Source organism: Sycon ciliatum, chromosome 1, assembly GCF_964019385.1.
Source record: "Sycon ciliatum chromosome 1, ocSycCili1.1, whole genome shotgun sequence".
Classification (NCBI taxonomy): domain Eukaryota; kingdom Metazoa; phylum Porifera; class Calcarea; order Leucosolenida; family Sycettidae; genus Sycon; species Sycon ciliatum.
In genome coordinates, this window is record NC_088643.1 from 23,093,035 (window position 1) to 23,119,373 (window position 26,339).

The following is a 26,339-nucleotide window of genomic DNA, read 5'->3' on the forward strand; positions in this document are numbered from 1 at the left end:
TCAGACTATGATACTAAATTTACTTTGGCCAGCAACTTCAACAGGTTTATGCGGAGAAAAATTTAAATGAAAACACCAACACTATGTGCAAACACAGAGGAACTAGTACAGCATAAAACAGAGAATACACATCCCAAAAAGGCGTCCAGAGTCGATAACAACCATAAAGAGGGGCGCAGGGGACGAAAATGTACATGGCATAACGTACAGCACGGATAAAATCGAATGCAATCATTCCAAGGCACAGTGTAAAAATGGAGCTGAAATCAAAGCAGAAGCTCGCCAATCCAAAGTAACGAGCTGTACTGGCAGCAAGGGCTACTGTGGCTGCTGTCCAGGACACAGCACTAGCAGTTATTAGGTTACAGCAGCGTAGTGGTGATGTGGTGCCATTGACCACACTGGGAGGCCAATGCACTTCATAGAATAGACCTACAATAGTTTTCACGAGAGCGGAGAGGAACCAGTTGGGGGCCATCGCTGATGGCGAAATAAGAAAACGGCTCGCTAGGGAGGTCAATCTTAGTCCTCTTTCCACTCAAATGGCTCCGGTGGATCTGGCTCAGGGCCATCTGGAGAACAATAAAAAGGACAATCAAGATGTCAATGAAAAACCTTGGAACTCCTGAAGCTAAGACATCATGCACAAAATTCACGAATACAGCCATCAATGAATTTGCTGTCTGATGATCCGCCCACGGCGTACACAATTTCCAAAACAGGCAATCACTTGGATAATTAGAACCATAACTAGGTCAAGCCTGACTTTGGTTGTTAACCCTCTCAGTGCCACAGGCGATAAAGTCGCCCGGAATGAGTATGTGTGTACAAATAAATTCGTATCTCCACTTCTACACACAGGAGAGTTACAAACGACCACTCTACGTCTTCAGGAAGACCTTGGCTATCGACTCATCACATCGTTTTGTGTCCGTGAGGATAGATATCGCCAGGACGAAGCCTGAAGCGCGCGCGCTCGGATAAACAATTGTCGCGCGTAGAAAACATGACGTATGCGCATCGCGGGTTTCTCTATTTCTCTCGTGGCAACCCATGCGTATTGGGTATCAAAACATCGAGGTTTTCAGTGGCTTTCAGGCCAACTTTGTCCGAATTTCGTGTGTTGAAAGTTGACTGCACTGCGATCGATCGCGCGCGTGAGAAAGTGTAGATGCTACGAAAATGCAGAAAACGGACTTCGCTCAGTCGCCCTCGCGAGGAAGACTATTTTCGCTGCATTTTCTCTTCACAGCTGTCTGCCTGGCCATGATATCTTTCTAGAGAGCCATCGTTTGTAAAGATCCGTGGATATACAGCTGAGCTATGAAAAAATTGAGTTCGGCTCAACTCAGAAAAAATTGAATTTTTCTGACCCCCTTGGCACTGAAAGGGTTAAGTGTCTTCTAAAGGCTACTACCGTGTTATCTCTAATATAAGCATGGTCCTTTATTTTTTCAATGTACCTCCGCCCCGTGCTATTAATGGAGACGTTCCTTTATTGGAGACTGTTCCATTATTATTTCAACCTCATTTCAGAGGCATGTTGCCATGCCAAATTCATGTCAGACACACACATTTCAGGGGTTTTTCGCCGGTACAGATAATGAATTTACACAGTGCGCGTATAATGGAGACTGAGCACTTTATTTTTTGAATGCCGCCCCAAGGTGTTCTATTATTGGAGACGTGCTATTATTGGAGACTGTGCTTATATCAGAGATAATACGGTAGTACCAGAGAAAGTGAAGCGCACTCACAACAGCAAGAGTGGGCAACGCAAAAAAAAAGGAAAAAGAAAGACGAAGAACAGATTACAATTCGGTGGGAAACTCACCAATTGCAGGCGTGACAAGGTCCTCGGCCTTGCCACGTGTAGAATCTGCTGCCATAATAATTCCGCCGTGGCCAAGCTACGCGTACATTGAGAACACACACACACACACACACACACACACACACACACACACACACACACACACACACCGTAAGTATAATATGGCAGGTGTGCTAAAGTACCATGCATACACTGAAGCATGCGACCACTAGAGAAAGAGGCCACTTGCCTTCAAAGAACGGTCATCTCAGGCACCAAGCCGTAAACACCTACGTTGAGCGGCCACATTCTTGTCTTTCGTACATAAGTGATCACATCGAAGCTATTAGGGGTCGTCGCAAAAGTTTTCTGTCGTCCCTGAAACGAACATCGTTCATTTCGTACTTGGACCCCCTCCCCTCCCTCTGAAACGAACACAGCTTGCTATGCTGGACGACGAAAATCGCATGCATGTACATGTCATATGTACAGTGTCGGTCGACTTGCGTTTTTGGCTCGCACCCCCTCCCCCCCAAACGAATCATGTTCGTTTCAGGGACGACAAAAAACTTTTGCGACGACCCCTTATGTATAATCATGTGGACAATGCGGAGGGTGCATCACAACAAGCTTGCCCACACCGCACTACGTACCAGTTTGATGTGTCGGTAACGTGATTCGTACTCAAACTTCATCACTGACAACTGCTCTGGAACGACACGAGCAGGATTCTCCACCTTGATCCTGGGTGGCAGGACTTCTTCCTCCTCCTTTGGCTTTGTCTCAGTTTCTTCCGATGTCTCCATCTGAAATAAACACAGGTACAGCGAGTGTCGTAAAAAAAAATTTTAAAGGAAGAAGAGGCGAGCAGAGAGCCAGTCGCCTAGTGCTGTGGATACGTCCACATTTTCGATTTACATATCAGTATGGCAACTGCTTGTCTTGTCTAAAACTGGGGCGTTAAATTCAGGTAAAACAGGTGCCAGTGTGGCTAAGATGCAAACTGAGCAGGAACAGAGACACACCACAACGCCTTTCAAATCTGGAAAAAGCTGAGAGCAAGCAAGAGGACACATGCGATGGCACAGAAAGCCACTGTTCTTCGGAGCACACACAATTGGGCATGCCACAAGTGAGTTACAGGTGACTTAGCTACATACCGGCTCGGGGGCAGTCGAGGCGGTCGGGGTGGTGGCTTTTCCGCCCTTCTGGCCAGCCTTCCGCGCTTCCCGCGCTTGCACCTTGGCCGTCGTGGACAGCACAGCGGTCTTGACCTTCTCCTTCTCCTTAGCCTTGGCCACTTCCATCACTGGCGGGTATGCATAGGTTGGCGGTTTGGCCCAGCTCTCGAGTTGCATGGTTGGCATCTGAAGAAAACGAGAACACCAGCAGGAGATATGACTTCTGAGATATACAACGACATGATTGTATGGAACACAGAATTTACAACAAACAAATAATGGTATCACAAAGTGAAGAAGTATGTTGAACTTTTGGGAGTTTTTACACTGGCGAACTCACCTCTAGGTCCTCATTGAGAACAGTCACTGTGGCTGGTGTGAAAGCCAACGACAGGAAGTGTGAAACGGGGAACCAGTACCAGAAATTCTGGAACGTCATGCAGCCAACCACCGAAGGCATGTGCAGATGACCAGACTTGTCAACCAGCTGAATAGTGCAGTTACGGCCACCTACGCACACGCAGAAAGGAGAGACACCAAGCGGGACACGAACAACCAAAATAAATCAGAAATCAAGGGAAAGGGGGTGATGTAAAACATGACTGGTAGCAATGTAACACCGGAACGCTGCTAGTCTATCATAGCAGACTCAGCGGAGGACGTTCAGGTTGGTTGTAACTCTGAGTTTCATGCTGTTACTAGTGTTAGGCAATCATCAGACAACTGATACTCGGGTCTACCCAACAGTATGCTTATAAGCACATCGGGCCACAAGCATAAACAAATTTAGCGCTAAATCTGATGTAAGGTATGGCTAGAAAGCTGCGTGGGCCAAGGCGCGACAGTAGAAGTGCTACGAGGGTGGCGGGCAACAGGCAGGTGTGAGCATGAAAGCGCGGAAAGAGGCGATGGGGAGGCAGTGTGCAGCAGATGGGTGGAGGTGCCAGGAGGATGGCGGGCAATGGGCCAGTGGGATAGTAAGGGAGTCTTTGGGTGACGGGCAGGCGTGAGCATGGTGAGCAGAGTGGCATAGCCAACAACTAGTCTATCATGTAAATATTGAACGCCATGTCCTTTCGGCTATTGCTTGCTCTCTACCCGCAGTTTCCTACTCTTTAGTTTACATAAAGCACTAGAGCTGGCTGCAGAGTGTAGGTGTATGTAGTGATATACTGTACATCCAACCAATCGTGCCACAGAAGTGCACATGACCTGTAGAGTACAATGCGACATACTAGTACATCAAGATGTTTTGGTACACCTCAAAATGACTCAAATCACACCACAAACTAGCACACTGGCTTGATAACATGCAATGTACGAGCAGGCGAATCATACTGCACAACGATCTGAGAACCCATACCAGCTCATCAAGGCTCATGAGAGGACACACCGGTCAAATGTGCTGGTAACTTCACACACGTACGACACAGAATCAGACCAACAGGGCAAGTATAGCAGCGACAGCGATTAGCAAACATACCAGCATCAATGATGCCCTGTGCCATGATTGCACCAAACTTGCTGATCGACTCTTCATGTGAGTCAGCTACTGTTGATCTAAGTAGGGCACGGAAGCCAGCAACCTGGACGCAACAACAGACACAAACAGAATTACATGCACATGACGAAAACCAATGCCCTGCCATAGCAGTAATCCACGATTTATATGCCAAAGTGCCGGAGCACGCACAGAAAAGTTCCAGGAGCTACGAGGGTCAGAAACAACCTGCACTCACCTTCGTGTTGTGTCCCTGGCTCTGCGCGACCATGATCATAGCACCAGCAATATATGCACCCTGTACATACGCGCAGAGCACACCAACAAACACAACACAATCAAACGACAAGCCTCGATCATCACTCTCAAGCTGCAAGACAGTGTACCGATGTGTGCTCAAAGGGGATGAAGTCATGGAGCGGTGTAGGACAGTAGTACAAGTCCAGGCCAAGCAGCTGTTGACCGGTCATAATATAAGGCAATTTAATACAGTTGTAAACATGAGGGTGACACCTGGTCACCTCAATACTACACATTCACATACCTGTCGAACAAAGTTGGTGGAATCCTTAAAAAGTGGTTCAATCACTTTGAAGGCATTCTAGTAAGGAGCACACAGAGAAGAAAGAAATGCATAAAGTCCCAATGAACAGCACATTACATTCTAGAATTCACGTCATGAAGTGACGAGCGAGCGAGCGAGCGAGCGACAGAGAGAGGGAGAGAGAGAGAGAGAGAGAGAGAGAGAGAGAGAGAGAGAGAGAGAGAGAGAGAGAGAGAGAGAGAGAGAGAGAGAGAGAGACAGAGACAGATCAAATAGAGAGACAGATCAAATAGAGAGAGGGGGAGAGAGACAGATCAAATAGAGAGAGGGGGAGAGAGCCAAAATTATGTGGTTAAAATCAGCACATACCAGGTTGCCAGTTCCTGCACATGCGATACCCAGCGCCATTGCAGTGCCGCAGCGCACGTACGGGTTGAAGCTTTCTGCCAGCAAGCGCACCATGTCTGGGCACATTTCAGGATCGCTATGGACACACACACACATCATTTTAGAAAGACATGTCAGAGCTACTCGCTGAGGCAGCCAAGCAAAACAGCACAATGCTGCCAAATGCCAACCAAGGAAAACACAACCGAGATCATACACTTCTGAAGAGGGAGAGATTATAGAACTTCTATATCATAGAGTTCTAATTTGCCCCAGTTGAGAGAGCTCTGTGTTGAGTTGCTTATGGTACGTTCACTCTTGTGTTATGCACAAGCATGGGCATTGGATATGGAAGCAGGGAACTGGGCACCATTTTTTAACCCTTTGGAGTCCATGGTTCGATTTCGAACCATGGGCATTTTGTATGCATGTGGGCGCAGTCAAACTTTCGGTTCTCGACCAAATACAACAATCGAAGGGTCTAATGGTAGAGAAAACTCTCAGCTATCGCCTCGAACAGGTCCGATGTCTCTCCGATTTAGTTTGAGTGAGCGGCGAGCAATCAAACATTTTGACTTTTCTGCGATGCGTGCTGCGAGTCAGCAGTGCGTGAAAAAAAGGGATTTTCCCAGCTTCATGACAGGCGGCACGTGCCAGGACCGGCGCGGCGCGAAGGCACGGCAAGGTAAGCTTCTACTCGGAAAAAATGGAACAGTTCCGAGCTAGATTCAGTGAAATGGCTACAGGAGACCGATTTCGTCTCAGATCTGGAGCTGGACTCGCGTTTGGGGCGCGTTGTGGCGGACAATGAAAAGTGCTCTTGGCGAGTTTGGGCTCATTGTATTTCTCTCATCAAGAGCTTTCCAACGAGCCCAAGATCTTCAAAATCGGTGAAGTAGAACCAAAGTTATGTTGGAAATGGAGTGCGCATTTTCGTGACTGCCACAAATTCTGCGGAAGCAAAAAAGTTACGGACTCCAAAGGGTTAAATAATGTATTCATTTCTACAAGACGGCTGCACCACTGCTGTATTTTTCAAATCACTAGGAGTCTCCCAGGGCAGTTTTCATACGCTAATGACATTATACTCGCATCAGTCCATGAACTGTTTATGGACTCTTGCCCGTATGAATCTGTGCCCACAGTACATAGCCAGGACAGTGCCCACAGTACATAGCCAGGACAGTACATGCAACACACAAACATGCTTCAAGACCAAGAACATACTTGCAGAGCACGAATCCGATAGCGGTGACAGCTGCACGACGAACATCACCAAATGCATCACTGACCTAGAAGCCAAGATAAAATACAACAGCCAGGGAAGGCATGAAGCACTCCATAGGTTAGAGGTAGAGCATCGCTGGCCATAAGCGAGCGTTCGAGTCCTGGTGGCGACAGTCAATTTTATTCTTCAGACTTTTCCCGTTAGCATCTTTCCCTCAAACCAATGAAAACATGAAGGTAAACATAATCTGTTCGTTGTCTGATGATTGGTTCAGCCTGAGTCACAACAGAATTTGCCAAGGGTTTTCATTGTGTGCCTTTGGGTAAACATATAGACATAGCAAAGCACGGCTGAGTTACTTGTGAGGCAGGGGTAATGACAAAGATAGCCCAACAAAAGCTGAGGAATGCCCTGGCCTAGGATATACATACCGCATGGTGCAGGAGGGTCTCGACCACCTTCAGGTTACCAGTGCCGCAGTACGCCATGGCTATACAGTTCATGGCTGTGCGGCGGATATGCTGATCCTGCACAGTATACCAAAACAACAACAACAACAAGTCAAAGCAGAGGTTAGCTTCAGGGCATTCATTTCAAATTCAAGCAACGCACGGCATCAGAAACACAGAAAAAGACGGAAGAAGCTGAATAAGGATAAACAGAGACGGGCACCAATAGAACACCTACCTTTCCTTCCGTCAGCATTTCGATCCACTTATCGGCCTCTTCCTGACGATTGAACATCAGCTGTGACAGGACAGAACCAAACAATACTATCATATGGAGTATCCAATATGCAAGCTCCATGGTGCTGGTACAAATCAAAGACAAACACAACGAGTAAAGCACGTGGCACAAGAGCAACAGGCATGCAAAACAAACTGGTTCAATACCAGCAAACAAACAACCAGAGAATATCGGGGGGTTCACCTCTCATTTCGGTTTCTACCGCCACAAACTAGCACAGCTACCGTCTGGCCCAACCGAGAGCCTGATCATGGCACAACAAAGGCACAAGGCCTGGCAATGCAGTACGACTGCCAAGCGTCCAAGTTTAAAAGATTGAACTTGCTGAGCACTTCCCACGCTAGCATAACCATCTGCTCATGCACAAGTCACTATTGGCTTCATGGCACAACGTGGACCTTGCTACGGTCAAACGTTGCGTGGTGAGTAAGTGACTACGCACAGCAAACATCTTTCATGTGATATGCTTGATGATTACACTCACCATAGGAATACCAACGGCAAGACCATTGCAGATCTTGTCATGCTGAGTGTTTTGAGCATACTGGACAGCAAAACAGAGAACAAAATAGAAAATCAATCCAAACGTTTGGAAACAGGAGCTTTCCAACAAAAATTAATAAGGTATGTAAAATGCGGCGAGCAAAAAAATACAAAATTTGCTTCATAAATTGTACTGAGCAAACACATTCTCACTCGCGCATCCACAAATTCCAGCAGGTGGACAATGATTTTTGCTAACCAAAGTGCCACATCGGAGAGTAAAGCACACACTGTGTACAAAAGGCATGTACATGTCCAGTACTACTCAATCTAATCCGACCAAGCGCGAGTGAATGCTGTGCAGGCGATGACCTGCAAACACTGGGATGTGTACTGGTGCAGGGCTACGCAAACTTAACCCACGCGACTGAGCAGCACTGTACGTGTGCTTTCAATGATTGGCATCACAAGCTGCTCACCATGATCATCTCTTCTAGAATGGCTGCATCCAACGATCCAGTCATGACCAGGCCCATGGCCATTGACGCGGCCTCACCTGGTAACACCAAACGCAGGATATAGCCACCAGTGGTTACACAGTGCACACATCTACATGTACACGGCATGATACAAAGCAAGCCGGGACAACACTTCCTGACTGCAGAGACCACAACGTAATTATAATGACTGTGCATCACTTGCTTCACGTGCATGAACTGGCACACAGAGACCATGGGCGAAAGAAAGAGAGAGAGAGAGAGAGAGAGAGAGAGAGAGAGAGAGAGAGAGAGAGAGAGAGAGAGAGACCAAGCAAACACTCATGCACATGGCACAGTATACAAAACCTGACACTCAATGCGAACCAAGTTATTATACTGTCAAAAGAAGAAAAAATGTGGTGCTCCTTTCAGTGCACAGTAACCGCACAGTATTAGCAACACGGAAACTAGGCGGAGCAGGCACGACAAAGAGCCACACACTTACCAGCCACTGCATCGTCACGTAGTAGACACTGCTTGAGGTACTCGTATACATCTGCACACATGTACAAGTAAAAAAATGGACGACACTAAATACTCAAGATGAAACAGAAATCTGTACATGTATATCCATCACATCTAGCTTTTTTTCCTTCGAACTATTAATTCACCTGTACTGTCGTCTGCACAGTATGGGTACGTTAGTGTTTACAGTCAACACACACACACACACACACACACACACACACACACACACACACACACACACACACACTTGCACTTGTTGCTCACTGCCAAAACTGGTCACGTGGGTCTCCCCGGGAGAGTGGAGGGAGACTCAAAAGGAATCTCGGAAAGATGACTCAACTGGCTATTGAACCGCCCAAACGGCCGACACCCCCTTGAAATCCCCAAAACTCTGGGTGGACTTGAAAATGATCCCACTTATGGGCTCACCACACCTCAGTAAGTGGGTGAGGACAAGGTGCAGAAAAAGGATTGACGGCATCAGGGTATCCGTCCTGGGATCCAACTGCAGTTACCCCTGCCCCCAGTGATTACACAAGACACATACACACACACGCACACACACAGTGTAAAGGGATCTGGCTGCAACTAACCAGGACTCCTTGCTCCTAAACTAGCCAGACCCAGGCCGAGACAAGCTCCATGCTGAATGACCTGCAAAACAAGGTGAACACGTTCACAAAAGAACACACACACATACTCGTACACAATGTAGGACTGCAAAGCGCTGTCAGACAGCCTAAATATTATCGCGCATGCATGGAAAGCATCACATACCCGGATGACGCTGCATGAGTAGCTCAGGAATAAGGGTGGCAAGGGAAGACGAGGAAAAACCGGTGATCAAATATACCTACATACTGTAGAAATCATCCATGCCTCGGCCAACAGAGGGAGAGAACAGAAATTCGCATTCAGCTTATACACACCTCGTTTGTCTTGTTATCTTCCAGCTTCTTGAGCAAATACTCAAGGACAGCACGGCCATGATTTGCATGAATTAAACCTACATGAAAACATGTAAAACATGAAACCCAATTAACCTATTGATAATTGGAGAGAAACCCAAGAACAAACTACCGTAAAAAAAATCACTATCCCGCTCCCACAGGATGTTGCTGTGAAGCGAAAGCCGTATTCGCAGCGCAGGCTGGGACTCCACACTTTAGTGTGCACTGAGCTTGACTTGGGGTGTTGTATAAAGATTGGCAGGTGGATGCGAAGTAAACTACACTGTACTCTCCAGCATCGTGCTGCACTTTCACCCACATGTATGTATAATATCTGGCTTCGGCTTCTGGCGTTTCAAAAGTATAGACTTCTCTGGGGTTTTTTAACCGTTAGGCCAGCATCTATATCACATAAAATCTGTGATCACTTTGCGCATAAGTTCCGAAATCGGGCGTTTGTTATCCAATCGCTTAGAAATCGATGAGAAGAATTGGGGGAATTGCCCGAGCAAAATCCCAGAGAAATTCCTCACAGAGCTCAAACCAAATTTGAATTATTCGAAAGTCTAAATTCAACCCCTCGCCAAATCACCACCCTCAAATGTTGTGCGGGGCAATGGTACCAGTACAAGAAAAAAAAGAAAAAAGAAAGAAAACAAGCTTCAGAACTATTCTCATGTTTCTCCACACCTTGAGTTCAGGGTTGGATTTCCTAGTTCATCATCAGCTTGTCTGAAAAAAACCTTCCCCATGCACAAAGGGGGCTTGAACCCATGCACTGATGATTGGAAAACACAGTCTTTACCAACAATTCCAATCGAAGATACAAGTCACCAAAGAGACTAATTGGATTCTTATCGTAATGTCGTGATAAAAGACGTGCTTATTCCTGTAGAAGCCGATGTCAGTGCTAGCAAGAGTACATAACCTCCCAGAGTGTGCAACGCCTGATCCAGCTCTGCATAGGGTCTTGGTCGAGCGGAATCGGATCTTTGCGTCATAATACCGTACACATCTAAGGAGGACCAGGGGAGTCGCGGGTGCTCTTGGATCAAAAACAATGGTACCCTGCCTCGAGACAGGCTTTGCGCTGGTGTGGAGTGTACGCATGACATCAGAAGATCCGATTTTGCTCGACCAAGACCCTATGCAGAGCTGGATCGGCGTTGCACACTCTGGGGGGTTATGTACTCTTGGTGCTAGGCTTCTATTCAAGTCCGGCTTCTATTCAAGCATGTATCTCTATGTACGTCAATTCTAAAGCCAGGCTTATGTGCTGACAGTGTATCTTAAAAATCAGGCTTCAATTGAAAACAGGCTTCTATACGAGACAGGCTTTTCTACAAGACACTACAGGATTTAAAATTTTCAATGGAACAACTTTCTAGTGATATGCAATGATGGAAATCTATTGTGGACAGTAAGAAGACTTACCCAACGCATAAAGACCGCCACCATCTTGGTAACCAGCAGACATACTAGACTCAGATGGTAGGTATGTCGAGAGAAGTGTGAGTGCTTCCTTTTCATGACCCTGCCAAATCAGCACAATAATGCAATAGGAATAACTACCAGTAGTCTTAAATATGAGCCTAAACACAAGATGACCAAATCACTACGGAGGAAAAATCACAGATATAAAAAGCAATTCAAATTAGTCAAGCTCACAAAGCAATACTAGTACAGTTGGTGCCAATATCCAGAGTGTAGAGCTAGAGCAGGATAAGACTACACACTAACCTTATGGATCACACCCAGACTAGCCGTGGCCGTGAACTTCGCCCAGTTGGCTGCCTGTCCAAGCCACTCAATGTCCTCACTGAGAAAACAACACAGTGCACGCCCACACAAAAAAAGGTCTGGTTTAGATCTAGGTTAGGCCACATGTAGTCCAACGCCATAACAGCAGCACAAGCGACAAAACACCTCGCACTCAATTGCATACGCAGTGGCAGACGTAACGCAGTGAGAACGTGGTTGCACTGCGCGGCACAGTTGCAGAACAGGTGGTAGTCCTGACCATGTGAGACACCTTGAGCAAGAATCACCCACACAGGGTAATGGGTACAGGAATACTGATCAGCACAACTCTCCCAGGGCACACGGAATGCATCGGCTAGATAAAGCCCACTGGTACTCGTGGTATCGTCCATCCCCATGTGACCATGGCAACACTAGAAGCACGGCGCAAACCCTATCCACACCGCAAATGTACATGATGGCCAACGCCAGTGCTTACCGTAGGAACACATCGCTGGTCGTGCCACAATGAGCAAAGCCATTAGCGATGATAGCAGCATTGTGACATATAGAGTTCCTGACATGGTCCTGTAAACAGAGCAAGAGCAGCAAAACAGCAGAACTCCAGACAAGGTGTCTATAATTGCCAAACAGGCGCACCAGAAAGATTTTTTCTTCCTTCCCTACGTGCAGACAACACCAGAAGGGAGTTCAGGGAATCCCCAGATGGAAATATTGTTTTTGAATCTTTTGCTTGAATGAGCGACAGAGGAATATACCCAATGTATATTTTATTTAAAAATGGTGATGCAGCTTTAGCTGCACCCGCACCTGCACACCAATTCCAACAACCCTGCCAGCTGATCCCTTTGTTGCAGACTGAAAAATCAGTACAATATTCATGTGCAGTGCAGCAAGTCAACTGCATGGATGAAACAGAGCCGCGTTCAGCGCACAAACCAGTGGCTGTATTGCTCTAAGGCTCTGCAGCCCCTGGGCTGCAATTCACGAGGTCAAATTCCACTAGCCGGAACTGAACACCTAGGACAATACAAAACATATATGTCGCATAGTCAAGAATCTCTAAATCAGAGATCAAACGAATAGGGAAATGATGCATCCCAAACTTTCTAGACTGAAAGCAATAGTGTGTACAGCAAAGCTTCAAACCCCTACCTTTATGTGCCGGTACACGAGAAGATCGCTATGGTTAGAGCGGACAAGGAACTGAAGATAAAGCTCCACAGTACGTTCACCATTCAGGATACGTGTCAGCTTCTTCATCTGAACAGCCCGCACACATGCACAGCACAGATACACTGTGATCAAGCAGCTTAAATGCAGATACACATCCAAGAGAGCTCTGGAAGAAAACCCGTGGCAACGACAAGGATATCAAGCTAGTATAAGCACTTACAGCCTCCTTGTAACCATCTGGGGGATCGGCAACATCTGCAGGAGGATGCTCGTCATTAGTACTCGAGCCAGCCTCGCCACTCGCCGCCGTCGTTTCGGCAGTAGTCATCGTCACTGCCGAATCGCCCTTCTCTTCCGCGGAAGCGGACGAGAGGAAGGAGGACACGTGCGTGCAGAAGAATTGCGATGTTGAGTGGTACAGGTCAAACGCCACTTGATAGGCCGTCACACGGTCCAACTGCAAAAAGTAAAACAAGCGAAAACGTCAGGCTCAACTTCTGCAAAGAACCCCGTCCTTCCCATGGTTTACAAAGTTACTTCCGAGTACACAATGCAGCAGCACCGAGGGGGAAACCTGCTGGGTACGGGGTGCGCATTTCAAAGCATTAAAATGCAAGAATGTGCCTGCTTGCGACTTACGTGTGTGATTTCGTCCGTCGCCTTCTTTGCAATCAGCCGCTGCAGCATGGCAGCAAGGCCAGCGTAGTCTTGCAGGAACACGTAGCACTGCGGAGAGACATAAATCAGCACAATAGTGGTCAAGAAGGGCTAGTCAGAACTCTCTTTGAGTTTCGTGCACTCGTCAATCATAGAGTGACCAATAATTGATGATGGCGATGTAGACATGTTATGTAAAGGACAGTAACACAGCAAGTAGCTATTAGGAGAAAGAGTTCTAGGTGTGGATAGGCAGGTTTAATGGACATTCCAAACCGTACAAACACACTTCTCCACTTACATGGCACATGTTCAGGTAATCTGGCGAAGCTAGGTCGCCGAAAAGAGGCGCCAGCACTTTTAGAATCTGAACAACACACATACACATGCACAAACACACAGGCACACACACACACACACACAGGCGCGCACAAAGAAAATCAGCACATGATGACTTGCCCGTTGAAGAGATCAAACAAACAGATACAACAACTCTCCAGTGGGTCCCCGTCAGGAGGGCGCCGTCCAGTCACTACTGGCGGATATATCAACCCACTGTGAAGGAAACCACCCAAACGAGTATGCATTAGGGGTGAAACGATTAGTTCGAATATCCGAGTATTCGTTCGAAAATTTCAAACGAGCGAGTACTCGAAATTGTGCACTCGATCGATCTTTCAAAACTTTTCCCGTACCCTGTGGCCGCTGGTATGCATGCATTATGCATACCTTTGAGTCAGTATTTTATGACTTGGACGACGCGATCATCGACTTCACTCCAGGTCACGGCAAGGCAAGCTGTGAGATACGACAGCTAAAAGTACGATGTAGAGACGTTGGACACTCGCGCGGCGACTTCGCGCTGCAACTGCAAGTGTAGCAAACGGTAAGTTAGTTTGTGGATGCATTGTAGTTTTGTTACTTACTTGATCTGGTCCCTTCGATGCTCCTTCCTGTGACCGAAGTGTTGTTGACGTGTGACAGTTTCCGTTTTTAGTCTCTAGTAGTAGAATTTCTTTTTGTTCACCGTTTTCGCTATGTCAAAGACTAAGGTTGGGAAGCTGGCATCCCAACGCTCTTTCGTTTGGGAGCACTTTTCTCAACCGGTGGAGAGCAAAGTAATTTGTAGCCACTGCAAGCGCTCTTACTCTTACACTGGAGGGACGACGAACCTCCAGAATCATTTGAGAACCAGCCATCCCTTCGTCCTTTCCAAGCCTGCTGCCTCTAGCTCAGTGACAACTGAGCAAGGAACTCGCCCGATATTGTCGTTTGGCAGTCACGAACACCGTGCAACGCGGCGGAGGTCTCGCAAATGTCCAACCTGCTGGTGGACTGGATCTGCCTGAATATGCGACCTCTGGGGATTGTCGGCGACGGAGGTTTCGTGAGGCTCATGTCGTTCCTGAAGCCTGGCTTCACTGTGCCATCGCGAACCTGCGTCGCCGGCATGATCCAAAAGCGCCATGCGAAGGCACGAAAAGAACTGGTGGAGCTGCTCCAGAACGTTCCAGCGCTTGCGCTTACGACGGATGCGTGGACGTCAAAGGCAACGATGTCTTACCTGACGTTCGCTGTCCACTTTGTTGCAGCTGATTGGACGTTGCAGAGCAACGTCCTGGAAACATCATACTTCCAGGAGGGCCATACTGCCGAAAACCGGGCTGCGGAAACCAAGCGACTGGTCGAGAGCTTCGGCATCAGCACGAGCAGCGTGAAGTGTATTGTGCACGACGAAGCACGGAACGTAATGGCAGCCAGTCGCTTGCTGAAACGGGAGCTGGCCTGGGATTTCATCGCCTGCGCAGCACATCGTCTGCAAACTTGTATCCGCCATGCTGTTGCTGGTACGCGGCAGGTGGAGAAGTTGCTGGCCGATGCTCGCAGGTTGGTGAGCCATTTTCACCATAGCAGCAAGCAAACAGAGGCCCTCAACGAGCGCCAAGTAGCTATGAGCAGCAATGGTGGCAAGGCGCTGCACCTGATCCAAGATGTCGCCACACGCTGGAATAGCGGCCATGCCATGTTGGTGCGCCTACTGGAGCTGAAGTTGCCAGTCATGGCTGTGCTTCAGGAGGATTCAGCGCACAAGTCGCTCCTTCTAAAGGACCACCAGTGGACACTTGCGCAGGAGGTCGTCGACACCCTCGGACCTGCAGCAACAGCAACAACTCTCCTTGGCGGTGAGACATATTGCACGATGTCTTTGCTGCTGCCGATTGTTTCGTCCCTCCACCGTGCATGGCAGCGGGAAAGTGATGCTGACGATGCCACACTTGCGATTTCTTCCTTTCTCGCTCGTCTGCTTGAAGAGCTGGAGGATAAATTCAGCATCGCTGCAATAGACGCTCTGTCTCTGCCAAGCTTGTCCTCGGCCATTGCCCCGAGAAGCCTGCTGTTGGGATACCTTGACAGTGACGAGGACAAGGCTGCCGTCAAGCTGGAATTGAAGCGCATGGCTTTGAGCATTGCTGACCTCCCCAGCATGTCAGATGATACAGGTGAGGGAACCGAGTTCAATAGATTTACAATGTTCGCATGCCAAACAACATTGACACATGTCCTTGTAGAGATTGTCCATCTTGATATATCCAGATCATAGACCTCTAGACCAATAGTAGTCTGTACTGTGTACATGAAAATGATGACACACATGTAGATGATGTAGCAGACAGTCAGTTACTAAGAAAACGCTTTATTTGTCGTTTGTCTTTCTTCATAGATTTTTCAATTGAGCCTGTTGCAAAGAAGCCATGTCCATCTGACGCAATGGACTTCTTCTTTGGTGCTGATAGCACCCCATCTTCTAAGTCAGGTGACGTGGAGACAGAGGTAACCACTTACTAAGCATACCTCCTGTGTATTCATGAAAATAGTCTTCATCCAGTGCATGGTGACAGTCAATTTTTTCTGTGCACATTTCCAATTTCACAAATAGAGCCTGGTTCACCACACTACTTTTCCTGTATTTACAGTGCGTCTCCTTATGTGCTCGCATTGTTACTTTTTGCTTCATGCAGGTTGCTATGTTCTTCTCCGAGCGACCTGCGCTTCCTCCACTGACCCATTGCAGTGGTGGAAAGCCAACTCTGGCCGGTACCCATTTTTGTCTTCTGTTGCTCGCCAGCTGTTGTGCTCTCTAGCTACATCTGTGCCTTCAGAGCGTGTTTTCTCTTCCGCTGGGATGATTGTGAACAAGCTCCGGACATCACTGAGCCCCAGCTATGTCGATGCCCTCATCTTCTTGCATCCTAATGCCTCACTTCCATCTGCAACCTCAGAATGTCAATTGCCGCTTGTTCCTTCTGAGCCGCTCTCTGCCTTGTCGCAGGATGAAGAGCTGCCACCCTTGCCATCATTATAAAAGATTCTCTCTCTTTCTGTGTGTGTGCGTGTGTGTGTGTGTGTGTGTGTGTGTGTGTGTGTGTGTGTGTGTGTGTGTGTGTGTGTTTCTGTGTGTGGCATGGCTTGGCAGGCAATCATAGTAATTTAGCATAAAATAAATAAAAACATCCAGAAAATCAATATTTCATCATTTTTACTTCTATAAGATACATACAGATATTTATTTTACCGATTGTTGAGCTTTACGTCTGTTCTGCGTTCACGCATATTTTTTTCCGAATTGGTCCCGAACTCACCGCTAATTTAGCACTTTTGAATGTTGATGAAAATACTCGAAATAATAAAACATACTCGATCGAATATTATGAATGAGTGATCGGATGGTCAAAATAGATACTCGTTTCACCCCTAGTATGCATCCATACAAAACCTGGACCCAAAAGTCAGCATTATGACGACCTAGCCTGGCTGCGAAGTAGCATTTTTAAGCCATATACTAGGCAATGTTTCAAAGTAAATGGATAGATAGATACAGACAGACAGATATACATACATGCACTAACAAGCAGACAAGGTAATGGGAAACGAACGACAAACCTACATCTTTTTTGTAGTTCCAGCTGCCAGGAAGCCCAACTGCTGCTCGATAGCAGTAGTTTAGCGTCTTATGCTTATCCGGCTGCACAGTAGCACATCAACACAGATACATGATAAATTACATGGAGCAACATGAGGTGGGGACAAGAACAAAAAGCGTGCGGTTGCATGCACAAGTGCAACATCAACATGACGCAAGGTGGACGTCTGCACACCAGAAAGCAGGCAAGATGCATCCAGCACAGCATACTAAAGTAGAACACACATACTCAACTCCCCCGGAGTGTATGTTGCACATTATGATAGGGCTGGAGTAGCACTCACCGCCTGTACTATGCAAGAGTGCACAACGTCCAAGCGCCGCGTCTCTAACGCAATCCCAATAGCCTCATTAAACTTCTTCCGCTCAATGCAGAGATCAAACAGGCGATCAATCACTTTAATGAGACGCGGGTCACAGTCTTCATCTACATGCTGTACAGTATCGTCGATCTTCTGCACGGGACGGGTGGCTTGGTACTTGGTGTATTTGTCCACACACTTGGCTACAAGAGATAGAGTAGCAAAGAAACAAATAGAGCCATCAGAAGCGTTTAAAAATGGTGCTTAACCAGTTAGCCCAACGACACCACACGACGTCCAGCCCGAGACAACTCAATGTTCCAAACCTGTCACCTAGTCATATGACATAAGCGTGAATGGCACAGATGTGATGAGTATGTGTGTGGGGGAGGGTGTGTTGGGATCTTACGGCTTGGTCACGTGTGTGTGTGTGTGTATTGAGCAGAGAGCGGTGATTTCTTGGAGGTTTGATCTGTGCGTCGCGCACTCGGGATACTGATCCATGGCGAGATTCAACCATGAAACGGACGGGCAAGTCATGGCACTTACGCACAGAATCGTGCTAGTCGTAATGTGCCATGCAGCAATGCCTCACTGACCTGCACAGGAACACTTGCAGCTACCCATCCCACCTGTTCCTACCCGGATTTTAACTGCTAATTACAAGCAGCGCTTCAGATTCCCCTTCCAGTATGCATGTCCGCAATCTAATTGACAGCTCACGCACACCATTGGACCATTGGACGCCCATCGCCAGAGGCGATGATAGCGATGCTATAGCAGACGCCATAGCGACTTGTGCCGGGGTTGCACCATTCAACATCTTGCAAGGCTGAAGAATTGACCGCCACTATTCAGCCTGGTCTACACCACACAGTTATGAAGTGGATTTTTCTGGCCAGTGAATCCCTACTTTTTGGTCTTTTCCATTTTTTCCCGCACACACATCACACCACATACTCCGGCATGCACTGGCTGTTGGTAACCACCCAGGAGTATGAAAGAAAAGTCAGGAGGAGTCTCAGAAAGAGAAGAAAGACGTGTGTGACCATAATCGTCGGGAATCGAACCCACGCACACACACACACACACACGAGAGAGAGAGAGAGAGAGAGAGAGAGAGAGAGAGAGAGAGAGAGAGAGAGAGAGAGAGAGAGAGAGAGAGAGAGAGAGAGAGAGAGAGAGAGAGAGATGGATAGATGGAGAGAGAGATGGATAGAGAGAGAGAGAGAGAGAGAGAGAGAGAGAGAGAGAGAGAGAGAGAGAGAGAGAGAGAGAGATAGAGAGAGATAGAGAGAGAGAGAGAGAGAGAGAGAGAGAGAGAGAGAGAGAGAGAGAGAGAGAGAGAGAGAGAGAGAGAGAGAGAGAAAGAGTACTTACAGACAAGTGTCTCGATGTATTCTGACTTGGTGGTGACATCGAAAAGATCACCAGCACCCAAGGCGTACACCAAGGCATCATCAAACGAACCTAAATGATAGTAGACCTGGGAACAATAATTGCAGAAAAGAACAGGAGAGAAAAGATACATTCAAAAACAATCAAATCAATGAGTTTAAAACTCGGATGTTGAGCCAATAATAAATGTAGAAAGGAAGAGGACATATGGATATGAGTTAAGAGTAACTCTCCATCACTGTAACCAGATACTATATATAGTCAGAAAGTGCAACAACTAGGCACAGTTCTGACAAAGTACTGAGACATTCGACGTCCTGACACCTAGCTTCAACACATCTCCGTAGCGCTAACCGACAGCAAATCAATGAGTCATTGCAATTACTACACAATACGACAACCACTTGCACCATGACACAGACTCACATCCTTAAATGTCTCGCACAGTTCTGACAAAGGAATTGGAATAATTTGAACACATAACAAGTCAAACACAAAGGAAATTTGTTAGATACTAGTACCAGAAGGATAGGGAGCGCGCTACGGATAAGATGTAACGATACGCAGGTGAAAACAAATAGAAGAAACAGGAGAAAAATCACGCTCTTTTCTCTCTTTTTGTACACCTTAATACCTGGACATAAATGCAGGCATCGGCACAAAAATACGTATAGCGCTGAAGTCTGAAGACATAAGTGAGTTTCACATTCTAACCAATGCACTCTCTGGACTCACCTTCGACACTACCAACGCTGCAAGTGTACGGTGTTCATACGATTTGTTCTCATACAGGACTTCTCTGAAAAACAAATGAAACAAATTTGAACAATTGAACACAGATGTTATGCTATTGCAGAGTCTATAATAGTTGATATCATAGTTACACAAGAGAGAGATTGGAAACTGTGTCGCAACTCTGAGTTTCAAGTATTACTGCGATCATCAGGCAACTGATGACTCCAAAACGGGCAGCCTGAACATAAGGGGGAGCAAGGTGAGAAATACTGAGGGGAATCATAGCGTACGAGTCAGGTGCAGTACACATACGTACGCAGCATTTTGGATCCCTGTCAATGATGCTTGGCAAGGAAACTTCCCATATAGTTTTCAGCCATATTTCAAATTGTGTCAATGGTGCATGCACTAACAATTTTATTGATACCTAAATGCAAAGTCGAAAACACTGTTAAGAAACATTATAGTCTAAGCTAAAACAATGCAACACAGTGGTGTCGAATTATCTTGCCAGCGCCAACCGCGTTCAATACTTATTTTGACCACGGATACTTTCATAGCACTGAAAGCATAAAACTGTCGGGTCCGCCTAGATTCAAATGCATTGTGCGTGTGGAGTATTTTACAAAGCACAGTACGCATGAGAACAAGGATTTATCTACCGCGCTATGAATGAATTCTACTTAGTCAGAACTGATACAAACCTTTCCACAGGGTGTGTAGACACAGATCTTCCATCCAAAAAACAATTTTAAAAAGAGACGGGCAGTGAACTGTTACTTCAAAGCATTTTCGTCTGGGAGGAAATTTTTTGCAGTGAACTTCATTTTGATATCCAACAACTGTACTATTCGAAAGTACATGTATGGAGCATTTCCTACCAAGGATTTTTCTAGAAAGATTACATTTTAGGTTCAAAGTGAAGTGCCAAATTATGGAAATAAACTACGGGTGTTAGGATACATTTAAATTTCAAATGCTATCACCACGATTCTAAAATAATGTAGTGCACAAGAAGGTTCAACTTACAATAAGCTGATGTGCTCGGAGAGTTCTGTCCAATGTTGGTCAACAACCTCGTTCAAACGTTGCAAAGCGTAGACCTAGCAGGGGCCAAGAATACGCACAAGGGACTAGATAAATTACAGCACAAATTCCACCCGCCAAGAGTTCATGCACATATGATGGAGAATCATGCCTAAAGTATTTTGACAATTCAAATTCTCACCTGGATAGTGGGGTCCTCATCGGACAGCAAAGCGATGAGGCCGCCTGAAGCGCGACAAAGAAGGCATTATTATCCAGCAATCCCAATTGAATTAGCACACTGATATTTGTTGGCTTACCCGCAGAAGATATGCCCTCCGCCATATCCGAGTAAGGGACGATACCAAAATCTACCAGAGATTCGTCAGCACATCATCACCTTCTTCCTCTCACAAAAATTTCAAGTTCAACCTGACTTCACAGCTTCAACAACTCCAAGAAGGATCGATCCGCTTCATCCCTAGAAAAATTTCTAGCGGTCACATCATGAAACCGCTACGGGTCGCAAAAGTCTGCACAAAGTCTTTCCAGGCGGCCATTTTGCCTTTGAGGTCCAAATTTTATGACTATTAGTTTACTGCAGAACAGCATGACGTAAGGGTGAGTATTTGAAAAATTTGCGGTGATTGTTGATGTTGTAATTGTGTAGATTGTTGCTCTATTATAGCTATTAGTACCTTTGCAGTTATGGCTGCACTGTCAAGACGATTGCTCTTAGTTACACGGCCTGTGGCTGCTAGCTGCAGATCAATAACATGCAGCAGCTCTTCTCGAGCTTGGTGGACTACTCCGCAGGCAGTGAAGCCTCTCACAGATGTTCCTGCACGAATGAAGGGAAAAGGTGAAATTGTAGAACCACTAATTTTAATACATATAGTACGCAATGTATTGGTATTCCAAACAGTAATGTGTTTTGCTAGGAAACATAAAATCTACTGTAGTTCCACTGGTGCATTTTATACATATTTTCAGGCATCTCTGTCCATCTCATTTGTCATGCTGACGTCCCAATACCAGTACAGTAATCAGAGAAAGTGTTGAATTACTGAAAAATCGCCCTTTTATTTGCGTGGAGTTTGTGTGTGTATGTGTATGTGAGAGTAAGGTACGTTGATGTGAACACATGGCACAACATTGGGGTCAGATCGAATTCCGTGGTGCGTAAAATTTGCCTAAATGCACAACATGCCTATTTTCGAACGTAGTGTAGCCGCTTGTATCGGGAATGCTTGTAACGGGGATGAGCTTTACAAATGTACGTGTTTAGTACGTGTACTGGCTACTGGTCAGACCATACCATTCGAGGCGCAAACTACGATTCATGTCTGATCCGTGCATCAGGCTGCGTTTGTGTGCTTGCTGCAAGTACATGTAGTGGTTGTACGATATGGGTGGGGGTATATTTCTGACAGTAAAGTGTGATCTGATTGGCTGAAACTCACAAATACAGTGCTGAAAAAAGGAAACAGGGTATCGTACTTGCTTCAGGCTGGGGCTAGTTTCTGGTTTTAGTGTTGACATACACTGAGATACCTGGTTGGCGAACAAGCCTGATTTGAATAGAAGCCTCACCCTGACATTGGCTTCTATAGGACTGAGCCCACCCTTGACTCTGTGACCAAATTGCTCTGGTACATGCAGTGTAAGTCAGTGAGCACAAAGGTGGCGGTCGAAAAAATATACATTCAAAAAATAATGCTGATGAGTCCACAAAGGACGAAACGAAGGATGAAACAGTTCAGTCCGCAGATTGAGTATTTTCAAAAAATAAATCTATTTAATAAAGTGTGACTTTTCGATAACAGGGCACAAAAACTGACAGGCTACTGAGACATTCATGACCTGCATATTATCTTGTTACAGTCGTGAACAGTTGCTTCGTAACTCGTTCCCATGTGTTCTCTTTTAGTTTACATTTATTAGTGTCAGTATCCGAGTTAACGTGAAGCAATGATTGTCTTTTCTCAAGGCTAGATGTTTGGTACCCCTCATAAAGGGCATGGCATGTGCAGCTAGGTGGGTTTCTGTGGATAGCAGCTCCCCTTAGTCAATTCTGCCCGCACGGGCTAGAGGTGTGAGAGACTTCTCATTTCGATAAGTTGGAAGGCCATTTCTGAGACCTATTTCGAATTCATTCTCTTTTTTCTCTCTTCTCTTTTGACAGCAAAGAAGTCCCATGTTACGCAAGTAGATGAAAGCATCTTGGAGGGTCATGTGAATGTTGAGGTGCTAAAGAAATCTATGCAGACAGCAGTAGATGCCTTGGAATGGCAGTTCAACAAGTCGATCACACTTCGCCCAACCATTGGTAAGGACAGCTAGTTGTTGCTGGCTGTGTCGAGCTGCTGATTATTTCCTGGTTTCAAGATGGAATGTAGTGTGATCTTGCTTATATAGTCCTTGTTTTTGCAGTTCCCTCTTCACCCGGCGGACTACTGGCACCTGTGTTGTCGATTTTATAGCAACTTCTTTCTCACTGTATTGCTCTGTCAAGCTCTCTGGGTGCTAGGTATTCCTGGTAGGATTGATTGCAGTATGTCAACAAGACTCTTGCTTTTTGAATTCAGCTGGCAGGATTGAGATGCTGTAAATCTGTCCCGCCTTGGTAACTTACGACACCTTGTGCCATGCCTTTCTTTCACTGCCAGCGCTGTTGGACTTTGTCAAGATCGTGATCGCCGGCAAGCAACGACGCATCAAGGATCTTGCCCAGCTCTCGCAGCAAAAGGACGGCTTCATCGTCAACTGCACGCAAAACCCAGAGGTAACAGCTGCGCTGGGATTGTATGTGTGGGAGGTGTAGCCGGGCCATATTTGAGTAGGACTCCCTGATCGAAACTGCAGTGTACCCTCTTTTATTCACGCTTCTGTTATCCGTGTCTTCACTTATCCACAATATACACATGCACAGGCGGACTATTGAATTGAATGCAACATGGGCAGTATTTGCTACTTCTAACAATAGACTAACATGTCAATATGCATGTAGCGAAGCATATTTCTGTGGATCCTTGGGCAATTGTGTGTGTGTGGGGGGGGGGGGGGGTAAGCAAGGGACTGCCGGTACTGCATTTAACCAGCAACATCTGACATGATGTGGTGGATTGGAATCATGGCAAACCAATAGTGCTCGCTACAGGGTTATCGGGCCATTTTACTATCTGTTGTTTGCGGCTTGTTTCTGCTCAGAATCTCTTTCCGAGAGCACGAGCAAAGATATGCTGATGAATAACGATAGAGTGCAAATACATGTAGTGGCATACTATAAGCTGATGGGTGTTGTGTACAGGCGTTGCAAGTTATTCAAGATGCAGTGAACGACTCCGACCTGGGCCTATCTGCCATCGCGTCCGGCAAGAACACGATACGTGTTCCGATACCAAAGTACGTCTCTAAGACAAAGCGTTGTCCTGTGTGCATGAGTACTTGTATGCAGACAGCTCATCACCTTTCCAATACTGGAGTTACTTGAAGTACTGTTGAAGAAGTGTTGTGAAGTCTGATGAAATTGTTCCGGTCGTTTCTCGGTGTGCTATGGGGTTTGCTCAGGCTGACGATCTGATTGTACGGTTGATACTGGTATGCACATTATCATTGTATATAAAGGATCTACTATTGTATCTTGCACAATGTAGTTGGTAGATCTACTACATGTAAGCCAACATGCTTATCACGGTGCCTATTTCTTTGCATTCACAAGGGTGACTGGAGAGCTGCGAGCAAGACTGGCCAGAATGGCAAAGGAAGCTGCTGAAAAGGCACGGGTGGGCATTCGCCGAACACGTGGAAATGGCATCAACGACGCCAGACGCCTGCAACAAGTCTCTTCTGACGACATCCGCAGCTTCGAGAAACAGGTGAGGCAGTGGGCATTGTACAGGCTTTTACGGTGTGTGTGTGTGTGTGTGTGTGTGTGTGTGTGTGTGTGTGTGTGTGTGTGTGTGTGTGTGTGTGTGTGAGAGAGAGAGAGAGAGAGAGAGAGAGAGAGAGAGAGAGAGAGAGAGAGAGAGAGAGAGAGAGAGAGAGAGAGAGAGAGAGAGAGAGAGAGAGAGAGAGAGAGAGGAGATTCTGGGATCATTCATTTTTCTTCAATGGCATCACAGGCCTTCAGAATTGACCTACTGTAGTTTCATTGGACTGGTTTTGCTCTGTCTGTACGTTTATCAGATCGACCTCATCTCTAGACTGTATCTGGATCGAGTGGACGCAATGCTGAAGGCAAAGGATGCAGAACTGCTCAAGTGATGACCTGAACGACAGGGCCAGGGTACCGTGTCGGCCAAGCTGCTATAGCAGAGGCTTGTGTAGCGCCTGCGCCATGCTAAAAAAGAGAACTGTCAAAACTCGGCAATAGCCTCACCAGCAGGATGTTCTTGTTCAACTGCCTTCATTCAAGATGTGCTTCGTGTGCCTAGCAAACTAGACCAGCCACTCAGTGCTGTAACACTGCACTACCGGCTGTGTCACTCTCACCGCATCTCTACAGTACACGTGATAGTACAAGACTACTGATTGCTGCATTGCAATAAGTGTCGTTGACAACTCAACTGTGCAGGGATAAAGCAGCTGCAAACAGGGAAATTATAGGACTGTACAGAGAATGTGTGCGTGAGCATCTTGATCATTTAGTAATATTTACATTGACTGATGTTCAGTATGTACATTGTGAATAGCGGTGACGGCATGAATTGAAGAAGCGCTGTGCAGAATTTTTAACATGTACACTAGTTACCTTTATTCATTGAGTAAATTCTGAATATGCTGAGCTATGTACAATGATCACCGGGGAGTACTCCCTGATGACAACTATCCTACAACGTGCTGTGCTGTATACTTCTGGCATCCATTGGTTTTCAGTGGCTTTTCAGGGCTTGCCGAGACCTACATAGCTTCACCTTCACCTTCCTCCTCCTGTGCAAGAACAATCCAAGATAGTAATAGAATACTATTGTCACAGTCTCGCCTGCAAGATGTGATGCTGCTGTTCACCATGACCAACACAAACACCACAATTAGCAGCAGAACGACCAACGACGACGACGACGACAATGCTCTAATTGGCGATGGTGCCATCGTGAGAATAAAGAATTAAAAAAAACATCTCTAATTGGCCACTGGCCATCGTGAGAATAAAGATTTCAAACGACAACAACATTCGAAACAAAAGCATCTTTAATGCTGGCCATTTCAAATACCCACACCAACATACAAGTAAGATAACATCAAGAGTACATAACGTATGTACTCTTCATAACATGCACCAAGGCCACTAACACTCACGCACACCAAGCATCACAATGTACTGCTGCCACAAGCACGGTCCCGCCAGCATACAAGGCAACAGCAGCATGGTGTGCTAACCTGCAACGCGGCAGCTTCACGCCGCAGCTCCTGGATGACGGACGCCAAAGCCTCCGGGTTCACCCCGGTCTCCAGGAGG

General features: G+C 46.4%; 2 protein-coding genes across 2 annotated transcripts; one reads left to right on the forward strand and one right to left on the reverse strand.

The window, feature by feature from the left end:
* On the reverse strand, positions 1 to 21,362 carry LOC135818610 (26S proteasome non-ATPase regulatory subunit 1-like). The gene is made up of 31 exons (XM_065331999.1): positions 21,199 to 21,362; positions 21,081 to 21,124; positions 20,882 to 20,955; positions 19,853 to 19,916; positions 19,100 to 19,205; positions 17,702 to 17,922; positions 17,382 to 17,459; positions 13,737 to 13,802; positions 13,418 to 13,504; positions 12,999 to 13,235; positions 12,758 to 12,865; positions 12,081 to 12,169; positions 11,582 to 11,660; positions 11,276 to 11,375; positions 9,821 to 9,897; positions 9,485 to 9,545; positions 8,869 to 8,919; positions 8,364 to 8,440; positions 7,886 to 7,945; positions 7,342 to 7,401; positions 7,086 to 7,181; positions 6,654 to 6,718; positions 5,409 to 5,523; positions 5,040 to 5,096; positions 4,734 to 4,793; positions 4,478 to 4,580; positions 3,335 to 3,504; positions 2,974 to 3,180; positions 2,467 to 2,619; positions 1,835 to 1,910; positions 1 to 572 (listed from the first exon to the last, which is right to left on the reverse strand). Exons 1-31 carry the CDS (start codon positions 21,221 to 21,223, stop codon positions 523 to 525), a joined length of 2,916 nt encoding a protein of 971 aa, XP_065188071.1. The 5' UTR covers positions 21,224 to 21,362; the 3' UTR covers positions 1 to 522.
* Positions 21,363 to 21,523: 161 nt separating this feature from the next.
* LOC135818628 (ribosome-recycling factor-like) lies at positions 21,524 to 25,858 on the forward strand. The gene is made up of 6 exons (XM_065332018.1): positions 21,524 to 21,740; positions 23,064 to 23,207; positions 23,548 to 23,663; positions 24,189 to 24,283; positions 24,600 to 24,756; positions 25,067 to 25,858. The coding sequence occupies exons 1-6, from the start codon at positions 21,587 to 21,589 to the stop codon at positions 25,142 to 25,144; spliced, it is 744 nt and encodes a 247-aa protein (XP_065188090.1). The 5' UTR covers positions 21,524 to 21,586; the 3' UTR covers positions 25,145 to 25,858.
* The last annotated feature ends 481 nt before the right edge of the window (positions 25,859 to 26,339 follow it).

Bases quoted from the DNA above. Each gene is read 5' to 3' on its own strand.
- LOC135818628 (XM_065332018.1), top strand. From the start codon at position 21,587: ATGGCTGCACTGTCAAGACGATTGCTCTTAGTTACACGGCCTGTGGCT. The intron at 23,664-24,188 runs GTAACAGCTGCG...TGTTGTGTACAG, and splicing joins ACTGCACGCAAAACCCAGAG to GCGTTGCAAGTTATTCAAGA. The intron at 24,757-25,066 runs GTGAGGCAGTGG...TACGTTTATCAG, and splicing joins TCCGCAGCTTCGAGAAACAG to ATCGACCTCATCTCTAGACT.
- LOC135818610 (XM_065331999.1), bottom strand. From the start codon at position 21,223: ATGGCGGAGGGCATATCTTCTGCGG. The intron at 13,236-13,417 runs GTAAGTCGCAAG...TACTTTTTGCAG, and splicing joins CGACGGACGAAATCACACAC to TTGGACCGTGTGACGGCCTA. The intron at 4,794-5,039 runs GTATGTGAATGT...GCGTATGTACAG, and splicing joins CCACCAACTTTGTTCGACAG to GGTGCATATATTGCTGGTGC.